The sequence below is a fragment of the Gymnoscopelus braueri genome (genome assembly GCF_963280865.1).
Source record: "Gymnoscopelus braueri genome assembly, chromosome: 13".
Classification (NCBI taxonomy): domain Eukaryota; kingdom Metazoa; phylum Chordata; class Actinopteri; order Myctophiformes; family Myctophidae; genus Gymnoscopelus; species Gymnoscopelus braueri.
Window position 1 is genome coordinate 46,404,201 of NC_137615.1, and position 27,590 is coordinate 46,431,790.

Genomic DNA, 27,590 nt, shown 5'->3' on the forward strand with positions numbered 1-27,590 from the left:
CCTCTTTTAAGAGGCAAGCTTTTTCAATATGACAACTATGCCCTAAACAGACTGATTGAAACATTAAACGTGGTGAAATATTATCCACTTAAGCCGTATGTACTTAGAATAGACAATATACAAGCTCACAGCATGTTGTGATGCACAGTGACCTTGTAGGTCTGCTATTTTAGCTATTTTCGAACATTTGATATTATTTTGAATTGTTTTTTAAAGTTTGCCTGTAATGCCATGCCTAAAACAGGGGACACGGCAGGTTGAAGTGGTTTGTTAACCACTTCAACTTGGTGTGTCCTAGCTAAACACAAGATCACTTAAGCTTAATTTAATATTTGTAGCAACTCAACGCATTGTTAACTTGAAGATTTTTCGCTTAACCCTAAGTTTTTTGTCCAGTTAACAGAGAGGAGTGTGTACTTTATAGTGGTTCTCAAAGTGGGGTCTGGGGACCCCCTGGAACCCCCCCAAGGACCTCTGGCTCAGCTAAATTGCTAGATAAATAGTTATGAACCAAATGGACCCTTACAGGTCTGTAACTTAGAGAGTGTACAAATGGAACCAAATGGACCGTTAGGGTCCATTTGGTTCCATTTGCAGCGTAATGCATAACAAACTGAGGGTCCTTGAAATTAAAAAGTTTGAGAACCACTAATTTATGGCTTAATTGGGACATAGGTCAATTACTTGCAGCTTGGCGTGATAACTTGAAACATACTGTACGTGATTTGGACTGAGGTATTTGTGACACGGGTGACATGACGCCAACCCTGTCAATTTGCTTTGTTAATACATTTTCTGGAATAGTGAACCACTCGAACCCAGCGTCCGTATTTTGGTGAAAATAGATCTTTAAGCTCACAACGCGTCTGTAAATCGGCTATTTTTGTGTAGAGAGATTTGTGTAGATATTTAGTGTAGAGTGAAAACAGGTGGGGGCCTAGTACAGAGCCCTGGGGGACTCCGGTCAACTACGTTCAGGATAAGTGGTGAAAACAATTTGAATCCTGTTAACAGCGCAGATTTTGGCAATCACTGCAGTGGTGAAGACACCGACAGTAAAATGGAAAGATTTATGGCAAATATGAATATGACAAAAAAGATGTAAACAAGAATAAATTATACAAAGAAAATCACAACTCATGATACAAACAGTGGTTGAGATTGTAAAACAAAACAGAGGAAGAGAGGGAATACACATTAACAAATTGTCTCTGTCGGGTGGAAACCTCATACTGTATGTCCAAAACTGTTACTTTTCAGGATTAACATTCAAAAGTATCAAAAGTAGCAGATCTACAAGCTCAAAACGCTTGCAGATCTGCTACTTTTTATGCTTTTGTGTGATGCTGTAATGTGATCAAGTACGGCATTAATTCACATAGGTTTCATTTACATGATTGCATAGTTTTGTCCTCTCCAAGAGTGTGGCTGTGTTCATTCAGACTGCAAGTCTGACTTGTTTCTCAAATACGAATGCGACAGTCTATTATGGGCGAGTGACACCGCTGTACCATGCAGTATAAATCAGGCTTCAGTGTCCCAGTGTCCAGACCGAGACAACTTTAGAAAGCTGTTTGAATCACATTGAATCTCATTTCTTTTTTTTTCTGTGTTTTTTGTGTTTTGACTTCTGAATAGGCCAAAAAAAAAGGGATTTGGGGCTGCCAGTCTGAACATACTGCCTATGGTAAAAGACAAAGTGGGGTCCGGGGACCCCCAGGGGTCCTTGAGGTGGTTCTAGGGGGTCCCGAGTCAAATGAGCAAATATAGAATCAAATCGTTTGACAATAGCCGATCTACAAGCTCACAATTTTCGACATTTTGTTAAGATCGCCTTGAAAATAACAGATCTACAAGCTCACAACACATCACATCGCAACGCATTGTGAGCTTGTAGATCTTTTATTTTCAAAACTATCTTTACAAAATGCCGAACATTTTGAATACTTTTGAAACATTTTAAAAGTACCGCTGGCACAAAATCCTTTCAGATGGGGGTCGGTGGCCAAATACATATTAATTTGGGGGCCCTTGTGTTTGAGAATGAGAACCACTGGTACCGTATCAGAAGCATGAACCTCTTTGCCCAGTTGTACAATCACACGACCATTCACTTCAAATAGAAACTCCACAGGAATGTAACAAACACTGATGTTTATAAAGTGCTATTTGCAGTGCACAATGGATTTCTGTAGTCAATAACAGCATTTATAACATTACTAAAATATTTTAGTTTGAAACCTCCTCTTCCAGGCAACGTCCATAATAAAAGAAACACTTCACTAAATGAGAAACATAAAGGTATAGTTAAACCTGTTCTGGTTGTGATGTGTGTTTTCCTGGCATGGTTTAGCTCCCCTAAGGCTGTATTCAGAGTTGAAAATGAACACACAACGGTTAACCGCTTAACCACTTGAACCCTATAGTTGCCCGAGGTCCCCCAGGGGTATGCGTTTGGTCCCCTCCCTTTGTCCCTCGACACCAAATCTCTTGTCGGGCTTTTTAAGACTATAAGGGGCAACTGTGTCAACTTAGCTGACTGTTTTTCACTTAAGGGGAACAGTTAAAATGTCAATTTTTGCTGTAAATGTGACCTGCCATTTGAATATACCTGAGACTCCCTCCCTCCTTGCACCAGAGATAAGCACCTGCACAGAGCTGGGACAGAATAGCAGCTTTTGTATTTTGGATAGAGGCAGTGGTATTTTTATAGGGGGGGACGGGGGGCATTTGCCACCCCTAACTGGTCTACCCAGCTCTGGTCTCATAGCCCTTGTTTTTGTTTTATTATTAACTTTTTAATTAGATGAATTAGCTAAATGATTGAATGAATGTAATTGTGTTTTTTCATCAGTTTGCGTTTTGCCATCATTATAAAAGTTTATGGTGCTCTGTCAGTCCTGAAATAAATAACTAAATCATATACTGCAGACATGCTCCTGGTGTTTGGAAGAACATGATGCATCGTGCATATTTGTTTACATACTGTACATCGTATAACTTGACCATATTGATTTGTCATTGGCATACAGTTCACAACTGGCATTACTGTAAATCAAAAAAATAAAAATAAAATAAATCTCCCTCTTATATCAAAATGTTGTAGAGGCTACAACCGCCTATGGATACAGGTGAGATCCAACTCTGAATCCAGCCCCCCAACCGAGGTAAATCCACACCAAACCAACCATTCCCGAGTGAGGGGGACCCCAGGGGGTCCCCAGCTAAATGTGTTAATATACCATCAAAATCCAATCAAAATATTTAGCCACTTTAAACCTATATACATCGGAAATGTGAAAATAGCCAATCTACAAGCTCACAACCGGACAATCTTTAAAAAAAAAACTAATTATTAATTGGGGGGCCTTGACATGAAAATGTTTGAGAACCACTGCTGTGATGAATAAGTTCTAATAAGGTTTTTTTAATACTTCAGTGCTGAGAACTATATACCCTGTAATCCTAATATGGCATTTTGTGTGAGTACTACAGACAGTCTAAACACAGCACATCTAAACTGACAACTGCTACTTAATGATCTGACCAGTGCTATAAAGTCCTATCATTTATAACATCTTTGGAAAAATGTAAAGTGAGTTAGTGATAAGGTCTGCTCTTTAAAGGGAAACGTTGCCGATCCTGAACGGAAATCCTGTTGTTTTGATGTGAGGAGATCCTCATTTAATAAAGGGGAAACAAACTATACCTATTACTGTATGTAATTTGTGTACGTCTCTGTGAAATGCGCTTGACGTCATTGGGCATACGACACGTCTCTTCCGCATTACGCAGAGAAATACACAGAAGACATAAGGTATTTTTGCCCACATATATATATAGCCTATATAGCCTCTGTCGGGTGGAAACCTCATATCTCCAAAACAGTTACTTTTCAGGATTCAAATTCCAAAATAGCAAAAGTAGCAGATCTACAAGCTCGAACGCGTCGTGACGCTTTTGTGTGATGCTTTAGTGTGATCAAGTAGGGCGTTCATTTACGAAAAAAAACAAAAGGTTAAGACTATGGAGATAAGAAGGTTTCTGCACGACAGCAGCGATATACTATGTATGACGTCAGTACCCGCTGTCAGAGTACTCGGAGGCCAGTCTATGATGTCAGTACTATGACGTCATATTGATGATAAGACCACCAACTTGGAGAGTTGGGAGATCTCCATATCAAAGCAAAATGTCCCTTTAATGTCCTGGTCAAGGGATGTGCAAAACATTCTCCACGTCCGTCAACACCCCAATCTGATGGTCCCTTCTTCAAAACATAACCCCCCCCCCCCTGGTCAAAGGCTGGTAGTGGTCATAGCATCTCAAAGTGGGAGTCTGAGGACCCCCAGGGGTCCTTGGGGGCGGGTTCGAGAGGGTCCCTAGCTTGACAGTTAGGCACCAAATGGACCCTTACTGGTCTATAACTCTGAGAGTTATGGGGGGGTTCCGTGGCCTAGAAATGCATACCAGACTTGGGGGTCCCGTGAAAAGAAAAGGTTTGAGAAGCGGTGGGTGTCATAGCGGGCGAGGCTGGTGGAGGCCCGCGGTCTCTGGGCTGAGGGCAGGACAGTGTGTGGCCTTGGTGGGGCTCCAGTTCCCCAGGGAGGCCTGCAGGGCCTTACGGTGGGCCAGCCGGTGGGTGATGGAGAAGCCGGCGTTGCCCTCCAGCTGGGACAGCACCACAAGCACCTGCCTGGAGGAACAACACAGACTGGGTTAGAAAGGTGACCGGTACAGTGAGCCCCTGGGAGCCTTTATTTTTTATTATTTTTTATTTATTTAGTATAGTATAGTATATACTGTATTATATTGTTGTTGTCAGGCAGAAACCCTTTATCTCCATATTAAACTTTTGAGTTTTTGGGTAAATCAACGTCCTATTTGATCTTACTACAGCATCACACAAAAGCATCAAAAGTTGCAGATCTGCAAGCTCGAAACGAGGTGCGAAACGAGGTGCGAAGCGACGTGTTTTGAGCTTGTGGATCTGCTACTTTTGCTGTTTTTGAATTTGAATCCTGAAAAGTAACATTTTGAGGTTTCCATTGAGGTTCCCACCCGACAGAGACAATATACAGTATATATATTTATTAAATGGGGGCCAAATACATAATCGTTGTTTAATGACATTTAAAGCCTAATATTTCAACAATTGCTAATGCTACAAAGCCTGTGGATAGTTATTTTGGGTATAAACAAACAAGAAGTTGAAGGAAAATGTAGGTCTGATGGTGATGTACCGTGCATGTTCAAATTGTGTATACTTTACATTATTTTTGACAATAAAATATAATAATATTCCTAAAATGGGAATTCCAGTTCGAAAGTGGATGACAGCAAGTTATGATTTTGTCGCCTGGAATCCAGACTGAGGCGCTACACTCAGCTCTTGGCGAGTCAGTCTGCATTCCAGGCTAATGGTTTTGAGCAACATCTATACTACCTATACAAACTTTACTACCTTAACTGATGCTTAGCATCCATGAACTCTTTCTAAATCCATGTGTCAGCTCAGGCTGAAGATTTTAATAAGCAGAAACATGGCAACAAATGCAAACGGTCGTACTGTACCTGTGAAGAGGAGGGATGCTGTCGATGGTCTTGAGGCTGCAGCGGGTGGACACCACGTTGAAGCTGTCACTGCAGTCACATGACACGTGCAGGTGGTGCCTGGGGTGGCGGTTCTCCACCATGACGATGAGCCCCGCCCAGCCGTGCGTCAGGTAATAGCAGGTCATCCCCTCCCGGCCCTGCAGAGGACAGCAGAGCAGCACGTATTTAGTTATCCATCAGAACGAGTGGTTCTCAAAAGTGGGGTCCTGGGGCCCCCAGTGGTCCTTGAGGGGGTTACAGGGTAACCACTTTAACTATAATTAAACTTTGTCTATTCGAAAATAGGCACGTTTGTTTTTTGTTCGTTTTTTACTTTCAGGCAGTACCACTTGTCACCCAGTAGTGGTCAAACCAGACCACAGGAAATGTCTCAATAGAAGAGCAGAGAGACAAAATACCACTATCCAAATTGTGTAAGTTAACATACTCTATCATACAGATTGGTAAAAAAAAAAAGGATTTCATTTGCTAAAAACAAAGTTACATGGTGTAGCTTTAAAGGAGTAGTTCACCCAAACAATTACTTATTTTCTATCAATTACACACCCCCTGAAGCATTGAATTCATGGAATTGGAGTTTTTGTCGCATTCCTAAGCCAATAAGTTGATGCCTTAGCGGAAAGATGCTTATGTATCTGGTAGGAGACGCAATGAGTTTCCTTTGAGTCTCCTACCGGAGACTCAACTACTCCTTTAACTATGCTAATACAGGCCAAGGATCTCAAACGAAGGACACGGCCAGTGACACTTTGGCTACAGGATGCATGCACTCACTCAGTGGCCCTGCAGTGTACTTCTCACCTCGTGTCTCTCCCCCTTGGTCTCGGTCAGCTGGATGATGGCATCAGCGATGGTGGTGGTGGAGGCTGTTATCTGCTCCTCCATCACCAGGCGAGAGCTGTAGACAGCCAGCGTGTAGCCTAGCGGCTCCACTTTGCACCCGCCTGCTGCACAAATACACATCACTGACTTTGAGCCCGTTTCAATTAGGTCAAAGAACCTTGTCCACTCTTACATGTGACAAATACAAATCTCTAATCTGTGTGTAGGTTCTTATTCGTTTCAGTCGTGTCACAGTGTGTGTTAGAGTGATTCTGACATTTACTTATGAGAACTCTTGCCGGTCTGTAAACACCATTCCACTTCACTGACAGAGCTGTGTGTACTCATTAACCACTTGAAACCTGGCGTCCCTATTTAATGTCATTATTCCCTCCCCCGAACCAATTGTGTTCGTATAGACGCCCGACACAGCCGGATGCACCGCAGTGAATTCGAACCCACAACCTCCGCAGTGGTGGGTTCGAATTTGGGTTTGTGGCTTTCAGAAGGCGTAGTTACTATGTAGCATTCTAAGATTGTGGAATAGTTGATTGGCTTGAGGGACCAGTGCACATATCGTCGCTTGAGGATGTAAACCTCATATGTCCAAAACTATTACTTTTCAGGATTCAAATTCAAAAACAGCAAAAGTAGCAGATCTACAAGCTCAAAAAGTCTCAACCTTGCAGGTCTGCTACTCGCGATGCTTTTGTGTGACGCTGTAGTATGATCAAGTAGGGCGTTAATTTACAAAAAAATACAAAATGTTAGAATATGGAGATGGAGGAGGTTTCTGCCCGACAGCAATGATATATTTCTGTGAATGGAAATGACGGACAAAAGACAGCTTCCATTTGCGGCTTTCAAAAGGCGTAGTTACAGACTCTATGCAGCGTTCTAAGATTGTGGAATAGTAGATTGGCTTGAGGGACCAGTGCACATGAAGTGACGGTGCTGTCCTTGCCTGCGCTGTCAGCCTGGATGTTGCTGTGCCAGTGGTTGAAGGCGCAGCAGAGCACGGCGTACTCCCCCGGCTCCAGCATGACATCGCAGCCCACAAACCTCCTGACCGAGCGCCTGCTGTGGGCCATGAGGCGGCCCAGCGTCACGCTGCCGCCCCGGTCATACCCCGCCCGGAACACCAGCACGCACAGGTCCAACAGGTGGGACTCTGCCGTGTCCCATCGCCTGAGGAGGTCACAGGGGGGAGGAGGAGGAGGAGGAGGAGGAGGAAGTGAACACGAGAAGGATGTTATGTTACATTGTTATCTTAAAGTATATAGTATATTACCGTATGTCACAGCGTGTTATTATGTGTTACATTATGTTATGTCATGTTACAGTACTTATGGTATGCTATGTTCTGTTCTGGTTAGGGCTGCCAAAGTGCTGCATTATCTGGCACTCATTTGTTTAATCGCAATTAATTGCAAAAGAAAAAAATATATTTAAGAGACAGAGAGAAATAGAGGGTGACACACAGTGTGTGATACCTGAAAGGTAATACATAGTAATACTTTTGCTGCTTGTATTTTCCATTCATATGACATATCAACATACAGTAATACAATGTTTTCAGTTCACCATTCAAGTTTGAGGTAATTTTTTTTTCGCGATTAACTACACAACATCTGTGTCAACATCATTTTGTTTTCCTATATTGTTTGACAGCATTAGTGTTATGTTATGTCTCGTTATATTACAGTATGCTATGTTATGTTATGTTATGGTATTATATGTTTCGTTGACAACTCTGACAATTAAAGGAGTGGCTGTTCCGTGGTCCTGCTTAGAGCTTAAGGCCATAGAGTGGTATGCCTTCAAAGTCATCTTGCTTGACTAGTGACCTATATACCAAAGCAGTAATGACAGAAAGTAAAGACTGTTCAGAATGCGGTCGCTTCATTTACATTCTGGTCCCACAGGTTAGACTGGAGCTGCTGGCCTCATTGTGTACCTGCTGCCTTCCTGGAACAGTGCCAGCTCCACCGTGGTCCTCTCCAGCACGGTGAGTGACACCACCGTCACAGGAACGTTGGCTCCTCTGGGAAACAGGCCCGGCACCCGAACCTCCTGCCAGTCACAATGGATCTTACAGATATCTACCGAGTCAAAGTACCTAGAAGAGTCAAAGAGGGAAAAAAACACATGTATGGACACCCTGCACATGCATGAGATATTATTTTCCTGTTTGTTTTTGCTTTATTCAGGAAGTCCCTTAAAGGACAACTTAGTTTTTTTGCAACCAAGGTTTATATTTTAGCTTGTAATTAAAGTAAATAAAAGATGAGTGTTATTTTGTTTTCATTTACTGCTTTCTATAGTTTTAGCAATTTTCGCGATATTTTTTACAGTGGGCGGGGGCATTCTGTCCGGTGGCTAAATATGCCTTTTTTACACAATAAAAAAGGTCCTGTGGTCTTTGATGGCCAGATGTGAGTTATTGGGGGCTAGAAGAGCTACTGTAAATAATAATAAAGAAAACACCGGGTTATTGTGTAAAAAAAAACATAATTTAGCCACCGGACAGAATGCCCCCGCCCACTGTAAAAAAGATCGCGAAAATTGCTAAAACTATAGAAAGCAGTAAATTTAAAAATGTTAACGATCATCTTTTATTTACTTTAATTACAATCTAAAACATAAACCTTGGTTGTAAAAAAACAAAGCTGTCCTTTAAGATCTGAAGCCGATTCTACAAATGTCATTTTTCTGAAAAAACATATGTTTCTATATCAGTGGTGCTCAAACTTTTTCATCTCAAGGACCCCCAAAATGATATGTATTTGGCCGCCGACCCCCATCTCAAAATATTCTTTTCCACGGACCCCCAGAAGCAAAGATTTGAGTTAAAACTGTTCGCTTTAAAACAATATATTTAAAAGATTTGCACATATTTTCACGATTTTTCAAAAATAGCAGATCTACAAGCTCGTAGCGCGGCACTCGGTGCCACGCTATGAGCTTGTATATCTGCTATTTTTGAATAGCCAAAGCGTAAAATAATGCTTTTTAGCTCAAATCCCAAAAAGTGACACAGATGCGTTCCAGGTCTTAATGGGTTAAGATCAGACATCTCTTTTACAAGAGAGACCTGGCCAAGGTAGCAGCAGCCATATAAAAGCACAGCACAAATCACAACACATTAAAATACAGCATAGTGTTTGAATATGGATGGTGGCAGTGTGAGAGTGGCCAACATTATGTGTTTGTCCTGACTGGCTACAGTAGTAAGAGTAAGAGCTTCTGAATCAGGGGCCGACACAAGTGAAGTGTCACTTCTGTGTTCTATTGCAGACCTAGATGTATCCCATTTCAGTTCGTTTCCAAGTTTTCAGCTAAACACTTTTCTAAAGTGGCAATGTCCAATCTGAATGGTACAGTATGTTAATACAATATAACGTATACAATTGCGATGCTTGCTATTTAGTCTCCCTGCTCTTCTATTGAGACATTTAGGTCGTGTCAAAGGTCATGTCTCACCTAGACACAGGATCTGACACGAATTTTGACCTAAGGTTCAAGATTCAATTCATCCCCTGAGCAAGCAGGCAGGCTCTATTAGCTCAAGAGTAAAAATGTCAGGACTTTAACTACTTCAACTCTATACTTCATTGAACAGTGTCCCCCAGGGTTCTAGACTATTCTTTTTTCCCTCTAAACCAAAACACGACACGTTGTGCGCTTGTAGATCAGCTATTTTTGCTGAATGTTTGCCCCAGAATAGGGACGCTATTAATACTAATATGGAACCCAGGTGCAGACACAGACATGGGGACAGGAATAGAGTGCAGAAGTGACAGTAATATTAGTATTAGTGTTGGTCTAAAAAAATTGTTGAAAACCTGTAAACCACAAGGATATTTTCACAGTCATCCCCAACTTTAGCTGAAAACCAAACATGGAGATAAAGGTAGACCAACATGCTTCTCAAGGAGTGAAGATGAGAAAATAACTAATTGTTTCATCATGCAGCACAACTTAAAAAATGTGCATTTAATGAAGTAGGCAGTTACGTATGTTTTGCATAGTTTGGGTAGTTTAGTGACCCCCTTTTATTTAGAAGGGAAACTTAGGCAACGCACATCGACTGGTGGGAGCTGGGCTAAAGAGGCTTCAGTTCAAAAAGGGTAGAGCCCCGCACACCAAAGTATGTACAAAAACGTCTTTATTTGGCTGACCAAATATTTGGCTTCTTTATTTTGTCAGCCAAATAAAGACGTTTTTGTACCTACTTTGGTGTGCGGGCTCTACCCTATTTGAACTGAAGCCTCTTTTATTTAGAGATAGATTGAAAAATAATAATAGTAATGTCGCAATCACACTGCAGTGTGTTTTCCCCGTCAAAATAAAACAAGAAGCAGCATAAACACTGCTACAATGAAAGGCAACCATAGATGAATGGGTAGAGGCCGTCTAGGAAACTGAAGTTCCCCGGTTCGTCTCCCTTCCCTGGTCTATGTGTTGAAGTGTCCCTGTGCCTGTGCAAGACACATAACCCTATCTGCTGGCTCTGTAGCATCTACTGCTCCTACTAGCTAGGGGGCTTAGCCAAATTGTCCAGGAAATGTGCCAAATATTCGTGGTGGTGGAACACAAAGTCCAGTGTGATTATCTTCTGTTTATTGTTTCATTTGGGTTCTCACTCCACGGCCACCCTTGAAAGGTTTTGTATGTGGAAAGGTGACCTCGTTTTCCTCCCTGCCGCGGCTGTGGTGCTATGGTGTACGGTTAAATTTAGCCAAGGGGTTGGTTGTGGGTGAATTACTTTTAGTCATGGCTCGATACTATTGGGTTTGAGGTGCTTTAATTAAAGGTAGTGTAAATGTAATTTTTTGGTTAACCCTTTAAGACCTGAAGCCGATTCTACAAACATCTTTAAAAATCTATTCTGAGTATTCTGAAAAACATATGTTTCCTTATCAGTGGTGCTAAAACTTTTTCATGTCAAGGACCCCCAAAATGATATGTATTTGGCCGTGGACCACCATCTCAAAATATGTTGTTCCAGGGACCCCCAAAAATGTTCGCTTTAAAATAATATATATATATTGAAAGATTTGCACACATTTTCATGATTTTTAAAAAATAGCTCATAGCGTGGCACTCGGTACCGCGCTATGAGCTTGTATATCTGCTATTTTTGAATAGCCAAAGTGTAAAATAATGCTTTTTAGCTCAAATAAAAAAAATTACACATATGCGTTCCAGGTCTTAATGGGTTTAAAGAGAGGACGGAGCTGGAGATCAGCCAGAGAATCGGAGCAGCAGGAGCGGTATTACAGTCGCTGTACCACACTTCGTTGTGACGAAAAGAGAGCTGAGCCAGAAGGCAAAGCTCTCGATATACCGAGTAATCTTCGTTCCTACTCTGCACCTATGGTCATGAAATGTGGGTCATGACCAAAAGAATGAGGTCGTGAATACAATCAGCTGAATTTAGTTTTCTCAGAGGGATGGCTGGCGTCTCCCTTAGAGATAAGGTGAGAAGTTCAGTTACCCGCGAGAGACTCGGAGTAGAGCCGCTGCTTCTTCACTTGGAAAGGAGCCACCTTAGGTAGTTCGGGCATCTAGTACGGATGCCTCCCGAGCGTCTCCCTATAGGGGAGGTCCTCGCTGCACGTCTCACTGGGAGGAGACCCCCTGGCAGACCAAGGACCAGATGGGGGGATTACATCTCCACACTGGCCTGGGAACGCCTCGGGATTCCCCAGGGGGAAGTGGCTAATGTTGCTCAGGAAAGGGAAGTCTGCAGCGCTCTGCTTAAACTGTTGTCCCCGCGACCCGACTCCGGATAAGTGGTTGAAGATTTATGGTTGGATGGAAGCTCTATATCGTCGCTGTTGGGCTCAAACCTCCTATGTCAGTTTTTCTAGTTTTTCTCTTTAATACATCAGTGCTATTGAACTAACTGACATACTGTACCTTATGAAGTCCCAGAAGTCCATCCAGAACAGGCCCTCCTCTCCACTCTGCGCACACAGCTCCCTCTTAAGGTGGAGAGGCCAGTGTGACCAGCTGTCTGACCAGGGCCCCGTCCAAGAGAACCGGCCCCACGGGTTCCTCAGCTGCACCAACCTGAAAGAAATGATAAGCCTGAGTAATTATTGAATTGTACTTTTATAGAAAATAAATAAATAAGTAAAATTTGTTTATACAGCGTCACAAAAATAGCAGATATACAAGCTCACAGTGCGTCACTTAGTGCCACATTTTTACACATGATCTTCTCTTCTGGGGGTCCCTGAACATTTTCAGATGGGTCTCCACGGCCAAATACATATCAGTTTGGGGGTCCTTGACATGAAATAGTTTGAGAACCACTGCTCTAGGTCAACACAGGTGCTGAGGATCAGGGTCATCAGGGAAACTAATCACGGTCACCGTGTCAGGCCCCCCCCCCCCCCCCATACACAGTGGTGCCTGGTGCTACGACCCGTTTCGGTACCCCCCCCCGGGACCGTTTTGTCAGCGGAGGGGGGGAATTGACACTTCACCGGCGCGTTTCACCGTTTTAGCACTCCTTCAGCAGCCGCTGCTTCTAAATTTCGGCGCTTTTCTTTTTTTTCTCTTAAATTTTTATCCCACAATTTTGTAACCCTATTTTTTACACCCAGTGCCAATTGTCTATGTAATCCTGGGCACTACCTTCCCTCTGCCAACCTAGGGAGGCCAGGGCCGAGCTCATGCCTCCTTCAATGCATGAGAGCCAACTGACCTTCTTGTCACCTGACAGGGGAGAGTTTCCCTGGTTGGACGTAGCGCGTGGAAGGAACACGTTATTCCAACCAGTTCCCTTCCCCTCCATCAGGCGCCCCGACTGGCCAGGGGGAGGCAGTATAGTGACCAGGATTACTGCATGTTTTTGTGAGGGTACCTACCCTAGGAGACACGGGGAGAACATGCAAACTCCACACAGAAAGGCCCTTTCGCCAACCCCAATTTCGGCGCTTTTCGGCGACAGTTGAGTGTTCTTTCACTTTCTCCCCGCCGTTTGGTGCTCACCCCAAGGTTGGTGCCCTGTGCTTCAGCACCTAAAGCTCTTCCGTTAATCCTGCGCTGCCCATACATCCATATCCCCAAGCAGTGGTGGGAAAAGTACTACATGTTTTACTCAAGTAAAAGTCCGGAATTCAATTTACTTGAGTAAAGTAAAGTTGTCAAGTTTTCAAATGTATAAAATGTATCAAAATCTTTTGAAAATAGCAGATCTGTAAGCTCACAATGTGTCGCGATGCAAGGCATTGTGAGATTGGCTATTTTCAAACGGCCGAATGTATTTAGGGCTGAAGTGGGTAATGTATGTTTTGTAACAATAATCAAAATCTACAAAGTAACTAGTAACAAAAGTAATTGTAGTGCAGTAAAAGTACAATATTTGCCTCTGAGATGTTGTGGAGTAAGTACTGAAAATGGGAAATACTCCAGTAAAGTAAAAATACCTCAAAATCTTACTTAAGTACAGTACTTGAGTAAATGTACTTGGTAACATTCCACCACTGCCCCCAAGACAGCGACAAAAGCAGTTCCCGCTCACCTGTGGCTGTCCATGTCTCTCACATCAAGAATAGAGTAGGCATGCCGCGGACGCAGGCCCAGTGACTCATACTCCCCATCATCGACCTTCATGTTCCCGCCTCCGCATGACGCCCCCATCAGGAAACTAGAGCAGCAAGAAAGGGCAACTACAAGGTTAGAGGAGTCTTTAGTGAGACACGCACTGTAATGACACAGATGGCTCTCAAACATTTACATGTCAAGGACCCCCCAAATGAAAATGTATTTGGCTGCGGACCCCCATATGAAAACAGTTTGTGCCAGAGACAAGATTTGTGTTGTTAAAATGTTTCCAAAAAAATATTCAAAAATGTTCCCTTTTCCTTTTAAAAGTAGCTGATGTATAGGGGTTAAAGTGGTTAAAGGACGACTTCACCCATTCTCAACATATCTTCATATAATTGGTCCTCACTAATGTATAATATGGTACCATTTATTTCTACTCGGTCTGTGTCTCATAGGAGGGCTGTGGACAGACTAAGTATTAAAGGTAGGGTAAGTGATTAACTTTGGTTAAACTAAGTGTTAAATAGCTCTATATTCTGATTGTACTCATTGCTATAGAGTGTTTGTTCAGTAAAAGGAGTCTCCTTGTCTCTCCAGCTCTTAACTAAACAGAAAATGCGTTTTCAATTATCTCTCCTGATTGGCTTAAATGTTGTCACCTACCTGAAAATGTACTATATTCTGTTTACTAAAGAGCTGGAGAGACCCCTGTGACCAAACAAACGCTCTGTAGCAATGATTACTATCAGAATATAGCACTTCCTTTTAACAAAAAAAAACAAGCAAAACAAATAAATCACTTACCCTACCTTTAAGGTAACTGATGTTGATGGTATATTACCTAATTTAGCTGGGGACCCCCTGGAACCCCCTCAAGGACCCCTGAGGGTCCCCAGACCCAACTTTGAGAACCACTAGGTGGTAATAATTCAAAGTCCCTCAGGCATTATGCAGGTATGAGAGAATGCTTCTCTCATACCAGTAGTGATGTAACCCAACTTTACATCAACATGTCATGATGCAAAGTGGAACCACAGTGCCGCACATCAAAGGAACACGTTGTATTATTCATGAAACGGGTTAAAAACATAAAAGAGGGTGCATTTTGTCACACAGTGTAAACCGCATGAACCCTAGCGTTCCTATTCTGGGCACACAGTGTTCTATGAGCTATTTTCGGTGAATAGATTTGGTGTAGAGGGAAAAACAGAAGTACAGACCCCCGTGGGACCCCAGTCGATGAATTATATATGGTCTAAGTGGTTAATTTAAAGCTCCATTCTGGAACTTATTTTTAATACAAAACTTTTACTATTATTGCAAAACATACAATAACCACTTCAGCCCTACTTCGGCTATTTGAAAATAGCCGATCTACAAGCTCACAATGAGCCGCGATGCGACACATTGTGAGCTTGTAGATCGGCTATTTTCAAAAGTTGTTACATTTTGAAAACACGAAATGGAAGATTTCTGCATAATTAGTACTTTTACTTTTGGTACTTTAAGTACATTTTGATGCCAACACTTTTGCACTTTTACTCAAGTAAATTCTGAATACCAGAGTATGTATGCATTGTGGTATTGATACTTTTACTTAAAGGGATATTTCACTTTCAAAAAGAGTTATACTCATTTTATCGTCTACTCAGGCTTTTGTGAGCCCCACAGACAGTTTTTAAGTTGCTTGATTCAGTATTTAGATATTTGATATTCATTTTATCAGACACGCCCCCTTCCTATTAATACAAACCCATTGTAACTTCAAACTCCATTTTAATGTTAGATTCATCAAAAACACCCGTCCTTGGTTCTGGTGACTCATCCTGCCCGCCTAATACGTGAGGGGGCTGTGTTTTTTCGATAAATTTTTTCATTTATTTTATTTAATTTCTTTATTGTATTTATTTATTTTCATTTTCACAAAAAAATACAAAAAATGTATGAAAAAAGCAATTAAAAAAACACGGTCTCCTCACGTATTAGAAGGACATTATCAGTCACCAGAACCAAGGACGTGTGTTTTAGATTAATCTAAAATGGAGTTTGAAGTTACAATGGGTTTGTATAGGAAGGGGGCATCCGATAAAAGTAATATAATACCACTGGTTGTAATGCGTTAGTCCCAGCACGGCTTTTAACACGCACCCTGCTTCTTTGGAGCTGAGCATCTTGGCCCAGATGAGGTCGGTGTCGATGGGCTCCTCGCGGGGGTTGGTGGCGCTGACCTGCAGGGCCAGGGACTCACACGGGGCCCCGGTCAGCGTGGCCAGGCCCTCGATAGCGCGGCCGGCCTGCAGGGCAAAGTAGGAGCCGTGCAGCTTGGCCAGAGCCTTCTCTATCAACGCCACCCACAGCTGTCTCCTCTGGGCCTACAGAGTACAGACACAACGTATTGAATCAATCTTTGAATATATATATATTTTTAAGAAAACATGTTTAACTCAAATCTTTGCTTCTAGCATGTTTGCTTAAAACAAGGGAACCAGGTGACCTGGTACTGCCAGACCCCTAGTAGTTGAAAGATCAGAGCACTACGTCACGCTAAGCTTGGCCAATCAAAAAGAGGACAGAAGACAGACCTCTTTTATGCCCATGTATGGACGAAAACGTTTGGAGAGGGGGACCGAACAGAAGACAGACCTCTTTTATGCCCATGTATGGACGAAAACGTTTGGAGAGGGGAACCGAACAGAAGACAGACCTATTTTATGCCCATGTATGGACGAAAACGTTTGGAGAGGGGGACCGACAAAGCCTCATGTAGGCCCGACCCCCTGGGTCTGGCAAAAATATATATATATATTCAAAGATTTGCACAAATTTTCACGATCTTTTTCAAAAATAGCAGATCTACAAGCTGGGGACCCCACTGGAACCCCCCCAAGGACCCCTGGGGGTCCCCGGACTCACTCATTTTAACCCCCTTTATCCATATTTTATATGTTGAATATTCCAAAATAGCAGATATAAATTTTTTATTTTTGTAAACACCAGTGGTGGAAAAAGTACTCAGATATTTTACTTAAGTAAAAGTATCAATACTGCAATGTAGAAGTACTCTGTTACAAGTAAAAGTGCGGAATAAAAAAAATTAGTAACCAGTTCCCTGAGTAATTGTATTCAATTCAAACTTTATTCCAGACACTCAGGGGGTCCATATTGCATACAGATAAGACATACAAATATAAGAAAGTAAAAAAAAATTAAATAGATAAAAACACATCATACAAACAAGAACATACTATACAAGAATATACTAAAAGTACAATATTTGCCTCTAAAATGTAGTGGAGTAGAAGTAAAAGTACTGAAAATTGGAAATACTCCAGTAAAGTAAAAATACCTCAAAACTGTACTTAAGTACAGTACTTGAGTAAATGTACATAGTTACTTTACACCACTGATAAACCCCAAATGGTCACCTGAGAGAAGAGCAGATGGCCGTTGTGGTCACAGGGCAGCATGTCGTCCACCAGCACCGTGGTCCAGGAGCCGTCCTTACACAGGCGCACCTGGTACGCCCCCTCTGGACACAGCTGGCGCGTCACCATCACCCTCTCCACCAGCTCAGGCCGCTCGGCCAGAACCGCCAACGCACTCAGGAACCTGCTCTCCATCCAACACATTCAAAATAATTATACTTCGTCTCTGTCGGGCAGAAACCTCATATGTCCAAAACTGTTACTTTTCAGGATTCAAATTCAAAAGGACCAAAAGTAGCAGATCTACAAGCTCACTTCGCAACACGTTTCGAGCTTGCGGATCTGCTACTTTTGATACTTTTGTGTGACGCTGTAGTCTGATCAAGAAGGGTTTTCTCTTGCAGTTTTCAAAGCAAAATGTTGTAGTCAGGTTAAAGGGGGTAGCTTGGATTCTGAAATCAGGGAAAAGGAAGTGCTGAAGACAAACAAGTATGCCAGTGTTTATTTTGACAGCAAAATGTTGTTTTTTGAATATAATTCCATTTAGTTTTAGTCATCTGAAATGTTATAGTTTTGGTCTAGTTTTAATCGACTACATCTACAGTTGATTTAGTCGACTAAAATGTATTTCGGCAGGCCTTGACGATTTATACTTAGCTGTATGCCGAAAATAGCCGAACTATAAATAGCCGAAGTAGACTGGCTATTTTCGGACACAAACCAAGCATAAAATAACTTGTCTTAGTTCTACTGGATCTCTTGTCCACTAGTCCCTCCCTTACATTTTCGTCTAGTGTTTTTTTGTTGACAAAATTGTCAGTATATTTAGTCATAGTTTTAGTCATCATAGTTTTTAATTAGTTTTCGTCAGTGAAAAAACTAGTTAATGACATCACGTCATAGTTTTAGTCGCCAAAATGACCACTGCTATAGGTGTTTCACTACGGGACACACAGTATGTTAGAAACGATTAACTAACAAACCTAATCTACCTGGAAATGAGACGACCGCATCCTGCTCTAGTCTATGGAGTGGAGCCTTGCCTTTTTCAAAGAAACACCGTCCAGCGAAGAGTTGCTGAGCTTGCAGGTTGTTTTTTCATTCACTTGACACATGCGGTTACACACAGTTCCATCTGGGACGGTGTACTACTGTTGGAGTGGGCAGCTTTTGCTCAAGGTCATTAAGCCTCACACTATTGAGCATTAATAATGCATGCATAGCATTCATTCACTTTGTCACACTTCTGAGGTATTGGGACTTAAAGGGATAGTTCACCCATAAAATTACTTTTTTTCTATCGATTAGTCAACCCATGGAGATTTGAATTCATGGATATTATTCATTTTTTTTGTCGCATTCCTAAGCCAATAATTTGATGACCAGCGGACCGGTAGGCAGCGGTTCCGGTAGCAGACACAAAGGAGACTCTTTGTGTCTCATACGGGAACCGCCACTGGTCATCAAATTATTGGCTTAGGAACGCGAAAAAAACTAAGAAATATCCATGAATTCAAGTCTCCATGGGGTGAGAAAAAAAAGTCATTTTGGGGGTGAACTATCCCTTTAACATGACCTTCTGGTGGTCTCAGACCTATTTGAAGGTAGCTTACTCTACCAGTCATACTCAACCGTTGTCATTTAAAACCCACAGGCCACACAGGCCCCCATTTGATATGAGTTTTATGACCGGGACCCCAAAGTACAGTGTAAAAAGTTGTGTATGTCCATTGAGCTGGACATACGGGTAACCCCACCCAGGACACCCACATTGAGAACAAGTGCCCTCAGCGGATTCAATCTTTAAGGTTAATCTTTAACTTCTAAAGTGTCAGCCAGCTCATCTACCAAACATTCCTAAAATAAATACTGTATTCTCCAATGAAAAGATATTAACGGCAAAGTTAACATAAAAATGTCTTGATGATCACAGTATAACACTGCATACTGTTCTGTATCGTACAGTATAGTTAATAGTTATAATCAGTGAATGCAACCAAACCAGATAGTTCCCATTTGTTATGATGAATTTTTGATTTGAAGTTATTTCTTGGGGGGGAATATGGGCTCACCAGCAATTACCCAGAAGTCCCTGCAAGATGTCAGACGGGCGGAGTGTGCGGAACACGGACCACCTCACGCCACGGTCTCTCAAGTTGCAGTTGTTTATCTCTTGGGGGCGGAGCCACTTTTTGACGCGCTGCTGTACTCCGTCATCGTCAGGGAAGCCCACTGACTTAGGGTCCGGAGGAAAGCTGTCATCCACGAATGTCACAGTGTTCTGGGGGAATCCATTTAAAAATAAATAAAGTGGATTTGTTATTTACGCAGGAGGACAGTCACAGCGCACACACACACACACACACACACACACACACACACACACACACACACACACACACACACACACACACACACACACACACACACACACACACACACACACACACACACACACACACACACACACACACACACACACACACACACACACACGAGAGATAGAAAGAAACAACATTGAAATTAAAGGCATATTAGTATGTAATTTTGCCCAGTACAACAAAACAATAAATACATATAGTAGATCAACTACACCAGTTCAACTGGCCCCTGTACAAAGCCTACCCCCCCCCCCCCAAACTGTTTACTGTATATATTTTTATTTCCGTTTTTACTATGTTTTTGCATAGTAGTGTTCATTTGTCTGTCATTAAATGTTTCGATGAATTGAGTACAAAGGACCCCAATGGAAACAAGCCATAGTGCTTTCTTGGGCCTTAACAGACCTTGTATTGAACTGTACTTCCCTGTGCTTGTCTTTGCAAACTGTTAATTCAATTCAATCAATCAATCAATGCACTAGGCCTACGGCAGTGGTTCTCAACCAGTGGTCCGGGGACCACCAGTGGTCTTTTGGGGGGGTACCAGAGGGTCCCCAGCTAAATTAGTTCAACATAATTTTAACCACTTATGTATACAAGCTCATAGCACTGCACCGAGGCTATGAGCTTGTAAATCTGCTATTTTAAAAAAATCATGAAAATGTGTGCATATCTTTGAATATATACATTTTTGAAAGCGAAAAGCATTTTTATCTCAAATCTTTGCTTCTGGGGGTCCCTGGCACAAAACATTTTCAGATGGGGGTTCCGCGGGCAAATGTATATCAATTTAGGGATCCTTGGCATGAAAAAGGTTGAAAACCACTCAGCCTACAGTCTCTCGTCTATAGTACCAACCTCGCGGCAGAAGCTGACGATGTTCTCCCACAGTTCCTTGGCCTCTCCCTCGTCGTTCTGCCGCCGCGCCTCCACCAGCATGCTCTCCTTCCTCCTGAGCCCCACGCCGGCGCCAGCCGGCCGCACGCGGTACCGCTGCGGCGTGTGGCAGGCCACGCAGTGCTTGGCCCTGGCGCCGTTGATGAGGGTGCACGCCGGGCACGCCCACTGCTGCTCCGCCCTCTGGCGATGGGCGGCCGTGGCCACCACGCCGGTACCGTGGGTACCGGCGCAGGGCGGGAACGACCTCGGCGCCTCTGATAGCGGCGTCGAAGGCGACATTTCTTCTTTGAGCACGCTGAGCCTCCTGCCGCCCGGCAGAACGTCCTGGGGGGTGTCGAGATCTGAGTCGGCGGCGGGTGGTGGCGATGGGGGCGGGTTGGAATTATGCGATTGGTTGAGACAAGCCGGCGGAGGCGGGACCTCTCTGCGGCTGCAAGGGACCGGGTTATTCTGTCCTATGAGAATCAGAATCAGAATCAACTTTAGGTGTAAAGAAGCAGTGGATATTCTTTGTGCAAGTTCAATCGTTCGTAGTTTTCAGGGGGAAAAAGGGGGACAGAGAGAGGGAGAGCAAGGAGAAACCATAGGGAAGAAACAGGTCAAAAGAAAAATCTAAGACTTGTAAATGCATATACATATGCAGTGGTGGAAAAAGTACTAAAAGTTTTTACTTAAGTAAAAGTATCAATTCTGCAATATAGAAATACTCTGTTACAAGTAAAAGTCTGGAATTCAAAATGTACTTGAGTTTTGGCACAGACGTTTTGGCATAAAAATGTACTTAAAGTACCAGAAGTAAAAGTAATCATTATGCAGAATGTCCCATTTCAGCTTTCAAATGTATAACAATCTTTTGAAAATAGCAGATCTACAAGCTCACAATCGCGACGCATTGTGAGCTTGTAGATCGGCTATTTTCAAATGGCCGATATGTATATAGGGCTGAAGTGGTTAATGTATGTTTTGTAATAATAATCTAAATCTACGAAGTAACTAGTAACTAAAGTTTTCAAATAATTGCAGTGGAGTAAAAGTATAACATTTGCCTCTGAGAGGTAGTGGAGTGGAAGTAAAAGTACACTCAAGTAAAGTACAATACCCAAAATTTTTACTTAAGTACAGTACTTAAGTAAATGTACTTAGTCACTTTACACCACTGTATATATGTAGCATAAAAACGTTGAGGTTAGACATCAGGTGCAAAAAGCTAGCCTGATTATCAACCTGAAGCTGCAGGGGGGGGAAGGGACAACTCAATGCATTTTTCCCATTGACATTTCCAAAAATATTTTTATCTATTAATTTAAGCCTCGAATCAAGCCATCATGACATGACATGAATCATGACCATAAAACGTTTGATTCTGTGATAAAAAAAATTTGAAAACGGCAAAACAAAGGGTATTTATTAAATATACTTAATATAGTATATCATATAATTAAATATAAAATAAAATAAATCACAGAAAAAAACGTTTTATGGTCATGATTCATGTCATGTCATGATGGCTTGATTCGAGGCTTAAATTAATAGATATAAATATTTTTGGAAATGTCAATGGGAAAAATGCATTGAGTTGTTCCTTCCGGCACCACGAAAAACCAGGAAGTGGGCGGGAACTGCGATGCTCTATATCGTTAGACCCACCCCCACCTCCGACTCTCATTGGACGGTAATTTTTGTATCGAAGAAAGTCCTAGGCTCACATTTCAACACCAGACCAAGAAGGGCAGTCCACTCAGAGAGTGGGCGGGGTCTATGGTCTGGAACCAGGCTAGCAAAAAGCAGCAGGTACTGTATATGTACCTGATATGGAGGGCATGCTAAGGGCCGACGGGGCGGGTTGGGCGGACGGGGGGTCCGTCGGTAAGGTCTCCCCTACGGCGGTGACGGACAGGGACAGCGCCCCCGCCGGAGAGTCCTTCTGGTGCATCATCGTCACTTGACCCTTGACCTCCGGCACGAGCAGGGCCTCGGCGGGGATCTGGGGGAGGGAGAGCTTGCGGGGGCCGCCGCACGCCGAGCAGGACATGGAGGTGGGCGTGTTCCGCAAGGTGCACCTGGGACAGTCCCACGCCAGGGTCTTGCTGTCGACGGCCCCGCCCTCCGATTTCCGTCTCTCCTGATGGCTCTGCGGCGCCCCTCCTGCCTCCTCCGCTGGCGGGAGGTGGGACTGCAGCTTCAGGGGGCTGGAGCAGCTGATGGAGCGCCGGGGACTAGGGCTGTCACCGTTTACAAAATGGAAGTTGACGATTAGTTGTCATACCGATAATTGCGATTAACGATTCTAATTGTGTTTCTGGCGTGAAACATTATGAATAAAAATGACATTTCTGTTTGCATGTTAGGCTTCATAATCAAAGATTGCACAGGGCAGATATGACAAACCACTTAAATATAAAAAGAAATTACCTATTTAATAATTTTATACTTTAAAAAAAAGTGAAAATAGCGGAAATAGCTGATCTACAAGCTTACAACGTGTCACTTCTTGACGCGTTGTAAACTCGATCTGCTATTTCTTCTTTTTTTCATATTTGAAAATGGTTGAAAAGTTTTCTACATGGAAACGATTATGCAAAGAACAATCGCGATTATCTCAAATAATCGCGATTATCTCAAATAATCGCGATTATGGCGATTGCGTAATAATTGTCACAGGCCTACCGGGCACGCGGCTGGTCGCCCTGTGGCGGGGTCTCCCCCCATCTGGGAGGCGTGCCGGCCTCCCCGGCCCCACCGGCCCCGGCGAAGCCGCAGACGGAGCAGGCCAGGCTGCCAGGGGAGTTGGCCAGCGTGCAGCGCGGGCACGGCCAGCGGCGCCGCCCCTCGTCCTCCTCCCTGCCGCCGACGCCGCCGCTGGCGCTGCGGGGGCGGAGCCACGTCCACCGGGCCTCGGCGGGGGGCGGCCTCTGCCGCGGCGTCTCGCAGATGGAGCAGCGGGGGGCGCCGGCGGCGTTCAGGAACGTGCAGCAGACACACGCCCACTGGGTGGCGCTCCGCATCGGCACGGACCCCGAGGAGAAGCTGTGGAGAGAGAGAGAGAGAGAGAGAGAGAGAGAGAGAGAGAGAGAGAGAGAGAGAGAGATTTTATTTAGTTTAATTTCATTCTTTTGTATTTCTTTTTCCAACTTCTACAACTAAAAATACACAAATAAATAAAATAACAAATAAATAATATCACAGCTACAATTCATGTGTAACACAAGAAAGAAAAGGTGGAGGTTGAGAAGCCTTAGCTTATTATACATACGCTTTTTACATTCATAATGTCCCTTTAGCTTTAAAGCACAGCTCAAGACCTATTTATTGACTCTTGCTTTTAGTTCATTTTTAAATCTCTGTGTTGTTATTCACGTCCTCACTGTTTTGCCTGATTCACCGCCTGTTTTGCTTTTATTTTAATGTTGTTTTATGCTTTTGCTTTGCTTTTTTGATTTATTGTTAAATTAGTTGTACTTTTTCTGTAATTGTATTCTTGCTCTGTAAAGCACTTTGAGCTGCATTTCACGTCATGAAAGGTGCTACACAAATAAAGTTTATTTTTATTATTATTATTTATGTTTACACAGTCAAAGAAAACACACACACACACACACACACACACACGAGCACGCACGCACAGACAGACAGACAGACAGACAGACAGACAGACAGACAGACAGACAGACAGACAGACAGACAGACAAAGGAGAGAGAGGTGACGACATCTCACATTCATGGTTTCAACCGGTGAGAACATTGCTGAAAGACGCTATTGTCATATGATGAAAATAAACTATTTTAAACTTTGTTTTAACATTTCTGAAATCTCACTTTTGATGACATTCGCAAAATAGGGAGGCCAGGTAAAAAAAAAAGAAAGGAAGCCAGGGAAATATAAGTGAAAATGAAAAGTGGGACACATCAGCATGTCACAGACTAGTGCTTATTACCGTAGCCGGTGGCAGCTCAAAGACCTTAACCCTTTAAGACCTGAGGCTGAGGCCCATTCTACAAAATGCCTTCTAAATCAGTAGTTTTCAAACTTTTTCGTGCCAAGGACCCCCAGAAGGATATGTATTTGGCCACGGACCCGCCAGAAGAGAAGATTTGTGTTAAAATATTTCAAAATTAATCTTTCAAGATTAAAAATAAATAAAAAATAAATAGCAGATGTACAAGCTCGCAGCGCGGCATGAAGTGACACGCTGTGAGCTTGTATATCTGCTATTGTATATCTGTATTTTTATATCTTGTATATCTGCTATTTTTTTCAAACACTTTCAAGATTTTTCAAAAACAAATTCCAAAATAGCAGATGTGCAAGCTCGCAGCGCGGCACGAAGTGACGCCCTGCGAGCTTGTACATCTGCTATTTTAGAAATATCCAACTATAAAATGACACGGATGCTTTACCCGGTTTTAATGGATTAATGAAACTGCTGAATGTGCCGAGGCTGCACAAAGCTGCATAGCATAAAGTGCGCTTTTGACTGGCCGGCCTCACAGACGCCGAAACGCTGCCCCACACAACAATGGATTATTTACCTCTTTCATGCACTATGCTGGATGTTACCTTCACACTAAATATAGCCTGTAGGCTACTGTATGTAGTGTATTGTTATCTGAGGGGGGGGGGCACTTTATAAATCAGTAAGTAACACAGTAATCCACATCAGATTGCTTTCCTGCATTGTGCATATAAGAACTACGTATATAATGTGTCCAGACCAAATGACCTGAGTGTGTGTGTGCGTGCGTGTGTATGTACATGTGCATGCGTGCATATGCGTGTGTGTGTGTGTGTGTGTGTGTGTGTGTGCGTGTGCGCGCGTGTGTGTACCACCAGGTATTACTATACTCATGGAGGTCAGATGACCTCACAAGGTCAAATTCTCAAGTTCTACTCATTTTCCTGGACGAGAAATGTTGTCATGACGAACAAAGATTTTTAGAGCCAGGTTTACAATTAGGAAAAGAGTTTAGGTAGGCGTCGGGGTTAGGTAACGGTTGTGGTTGCCGTTAGCGTTAGGGGTAAAGGTTTTTATTAGGTACAGGTAAAAATGGCATTTATTGCAGAAAACGCTGTCGTCACAAGTATTACTGTGTGTGTGTGTGTGTGTGTGTGTGTGTGTGTGTGTGTGTGTGTGTGTGTGTGTGTGTGTGTGTGTGTGTGTGTGTGTGTGCACACGCGTGAGTGTGTGTGTGTGTGTGTGTGTGTGTGTGTGTGTGTGTGTGTGTGCGTGCGTGCGTGCGTGCGTGCGTGCGTGCGTGCGTGCGTGCGTGCGTGCGTGCGTGCGTGCGTGCGTGCGTGCGTGCGTGCGTGCGTGCGTGCGTGCGTGCGTGCGTGCGTGCGTGCGTGCGTGCGTGCGTGCGCGTGTGTGTCGTGTGTGTCGGTGAGTTGCAGTTGGCAACTCAGACAGTCTCTAGCTGGGCTGGAAGGGCTGGCATGAAGCCGTACTCATCAGCACCTTCTTAGCTAGTTTACTGCAGTCGGTGCAAACCTTCCCAACCTGGCCAGGTGTTCCTTTGATGCAGGGCTGAGCTATTTTCTTTCCAGAGCTATCTTGGAACAACCTGCCTGTATGCTGCCGCTTGCATTGCCACACTTGAGGTATGGCACTTTTTGACTGTTGCTATGGAGACATTTTATGTTCAGGCTTTCTTCCAAGAACCAGTCAAGAAATCAATACCATTTTAATTAACGAAGCATGCTTGCAAAGTGCGTCTGTCACATCAATGACATCATTCACTCATTTCAAATGAGTGAATCACTTAAGCCCTACTTTGTATGCTACTACGTCGTACGACAAATAGTGGAATGAGCAGATCTACAATCTCATGTGAGCTTGTAGATCTGTTGACACATTTTTGTTACCAAAAGGAGTGTTACCATAATTCAGTTCTGAGTATAGACATGGACCAATGAGGTTCCATTTTACAGTTTGCTTCAATAAATTGATGAAAGGCATTGCTGCTTGCACTTGCAAAGTGTTGCGAGGTGTCTGTGTGTGTGTGTGTGTGTGCGCGTGCGCGCGTGCGTGCGTGCGTGCGTGCGTGCGTGCGTGCGTGCGTGCGTGCGTGCGTGCGTGCGTGTGTGTGTGTGTGTGTGTGTGTGGGGGGGGGGTGTGTGTGGGTGTGTGTGTGGGTGGGGGGAGTGTGCATACAAGCATGTGCTTCATCCTGTAGTTAACCGAGGGCACTACAGTATTTGTGTCTGTGTGTTGTCTGTTGTGTTGGTCACTGTGTGTGTATTTGTCTATGTCTCTCTGAGGAATTGTAAAAATGCTGTAAAAAAAAAAAAAAAACAAGCACAGAGCTTGTAACTCCTTTTGATTGGTCACTGGAGAGAAACCGGAAAGGTGAGACAGAGAGTAGGGCAGTGAAATGATGCAGCAAATGGTCTGGCCGGCCCAGGAATCAAACCGGGGACTCGCCGTCAGACATTAGAGAGCCTATGTGGTATGTGCCCTAACCACTCGGTTATCAGGTCGCCCAGGAGCTTGTAACTCTAAACTAAAGGTAGAGGTCATGACGTCACCACCCACGTACACAGACCTGCATGTGTAGCTAATAGAAGCACTTCCGTATAAGAGGGCACATCACGGGCCTCTCCTAACAATTGTAGTCTGGAGGAACGGAAATATTCAAGAAATGTTAAACGTTAACATATTACATAGTTGTTGGAGTGCCTTGGCCTACTGGCAGTGTGCGCAAAAGGTTTGGTCTTTGAGATTAGCGCCGAATACAGGCAGACAGGCAGACAGACGGAAAAGACAGACAGGCACACAGGGGTGAAAACATAATCTCTCGGCCCACCTTCGGCTGGCAGAGACGCAGTAATGATTAGAGAACTGAGTCCTCTCTGACAATCTCCCCTTTTTGCTGACACAGGACGGAT

General features: G+C 43.4%; 1 protein-coding gene across 2 annotated transcripts in view; it reads right to left on the reverse strand.

Moving 5' to 3' along the window:
• Positions 1–1,976: 1,976 nt before the first annotated feature.
• The window catches only part of LOC308098282 (calpain-15-like), a 34,076-nt gene continuing 8,462 nt past the window's right edge, over positions 1,977–27,590 (reverse strand). The window contains exons 3-15 of one of the 2 annotated variants that reach the window (XM_080446579.1): positions 23,375–23,734; positions 22,514–22,929; positions 20,666–21,162; positions 19,499–19,707; positions 17,427–17,610; positions 16,150–16,373; positions 13,976–14,101; positions 12,364–12,516; positions 8,396–8,557; positions 7,403–7,626; positions 6,418–6,563; positions 5,575–5,753; positions 1,977–4,696 (exon numbers count right to left, since the gene is read on the reverse strand). In XM_080446579.1, coding sequence (XP_080302705.1) covers positions 4,519–4,696; positions 5,575–5,753; positions 6,418–6,563; positions 7,403–7,626; positions 8,396–8,557; positions 12,364–12,516; positions 13,976–14,101; positions 16,150–16,373; positions 17,427–17,610; positions 19,499–19,707; positions 20,666–21,162; positions 22,514–22,929; positions 23,375–23,734 — 3,058 coding nt within the window. In that variant the 3' untranslated portion in view covers positions 1,977–4,518. Of the gene's footprint in view, positions 4,697–5,574; positions 5,754–6,390; positions 6,564–7,402; positions 7,627–8,395; positions 8,558–12,363; positions 12,517–13,975; positions 14,102–16,149; positions 16,374–17,426; positions 17,611–19,498; positions 19,708–20,665; positions 21,163–22,513; positions 22,930–23,374; positions 23,735–27,590 lie in introns of those variants that run through there. The other variant, XM_080446580.1, reaches the window with a different exon arrangement.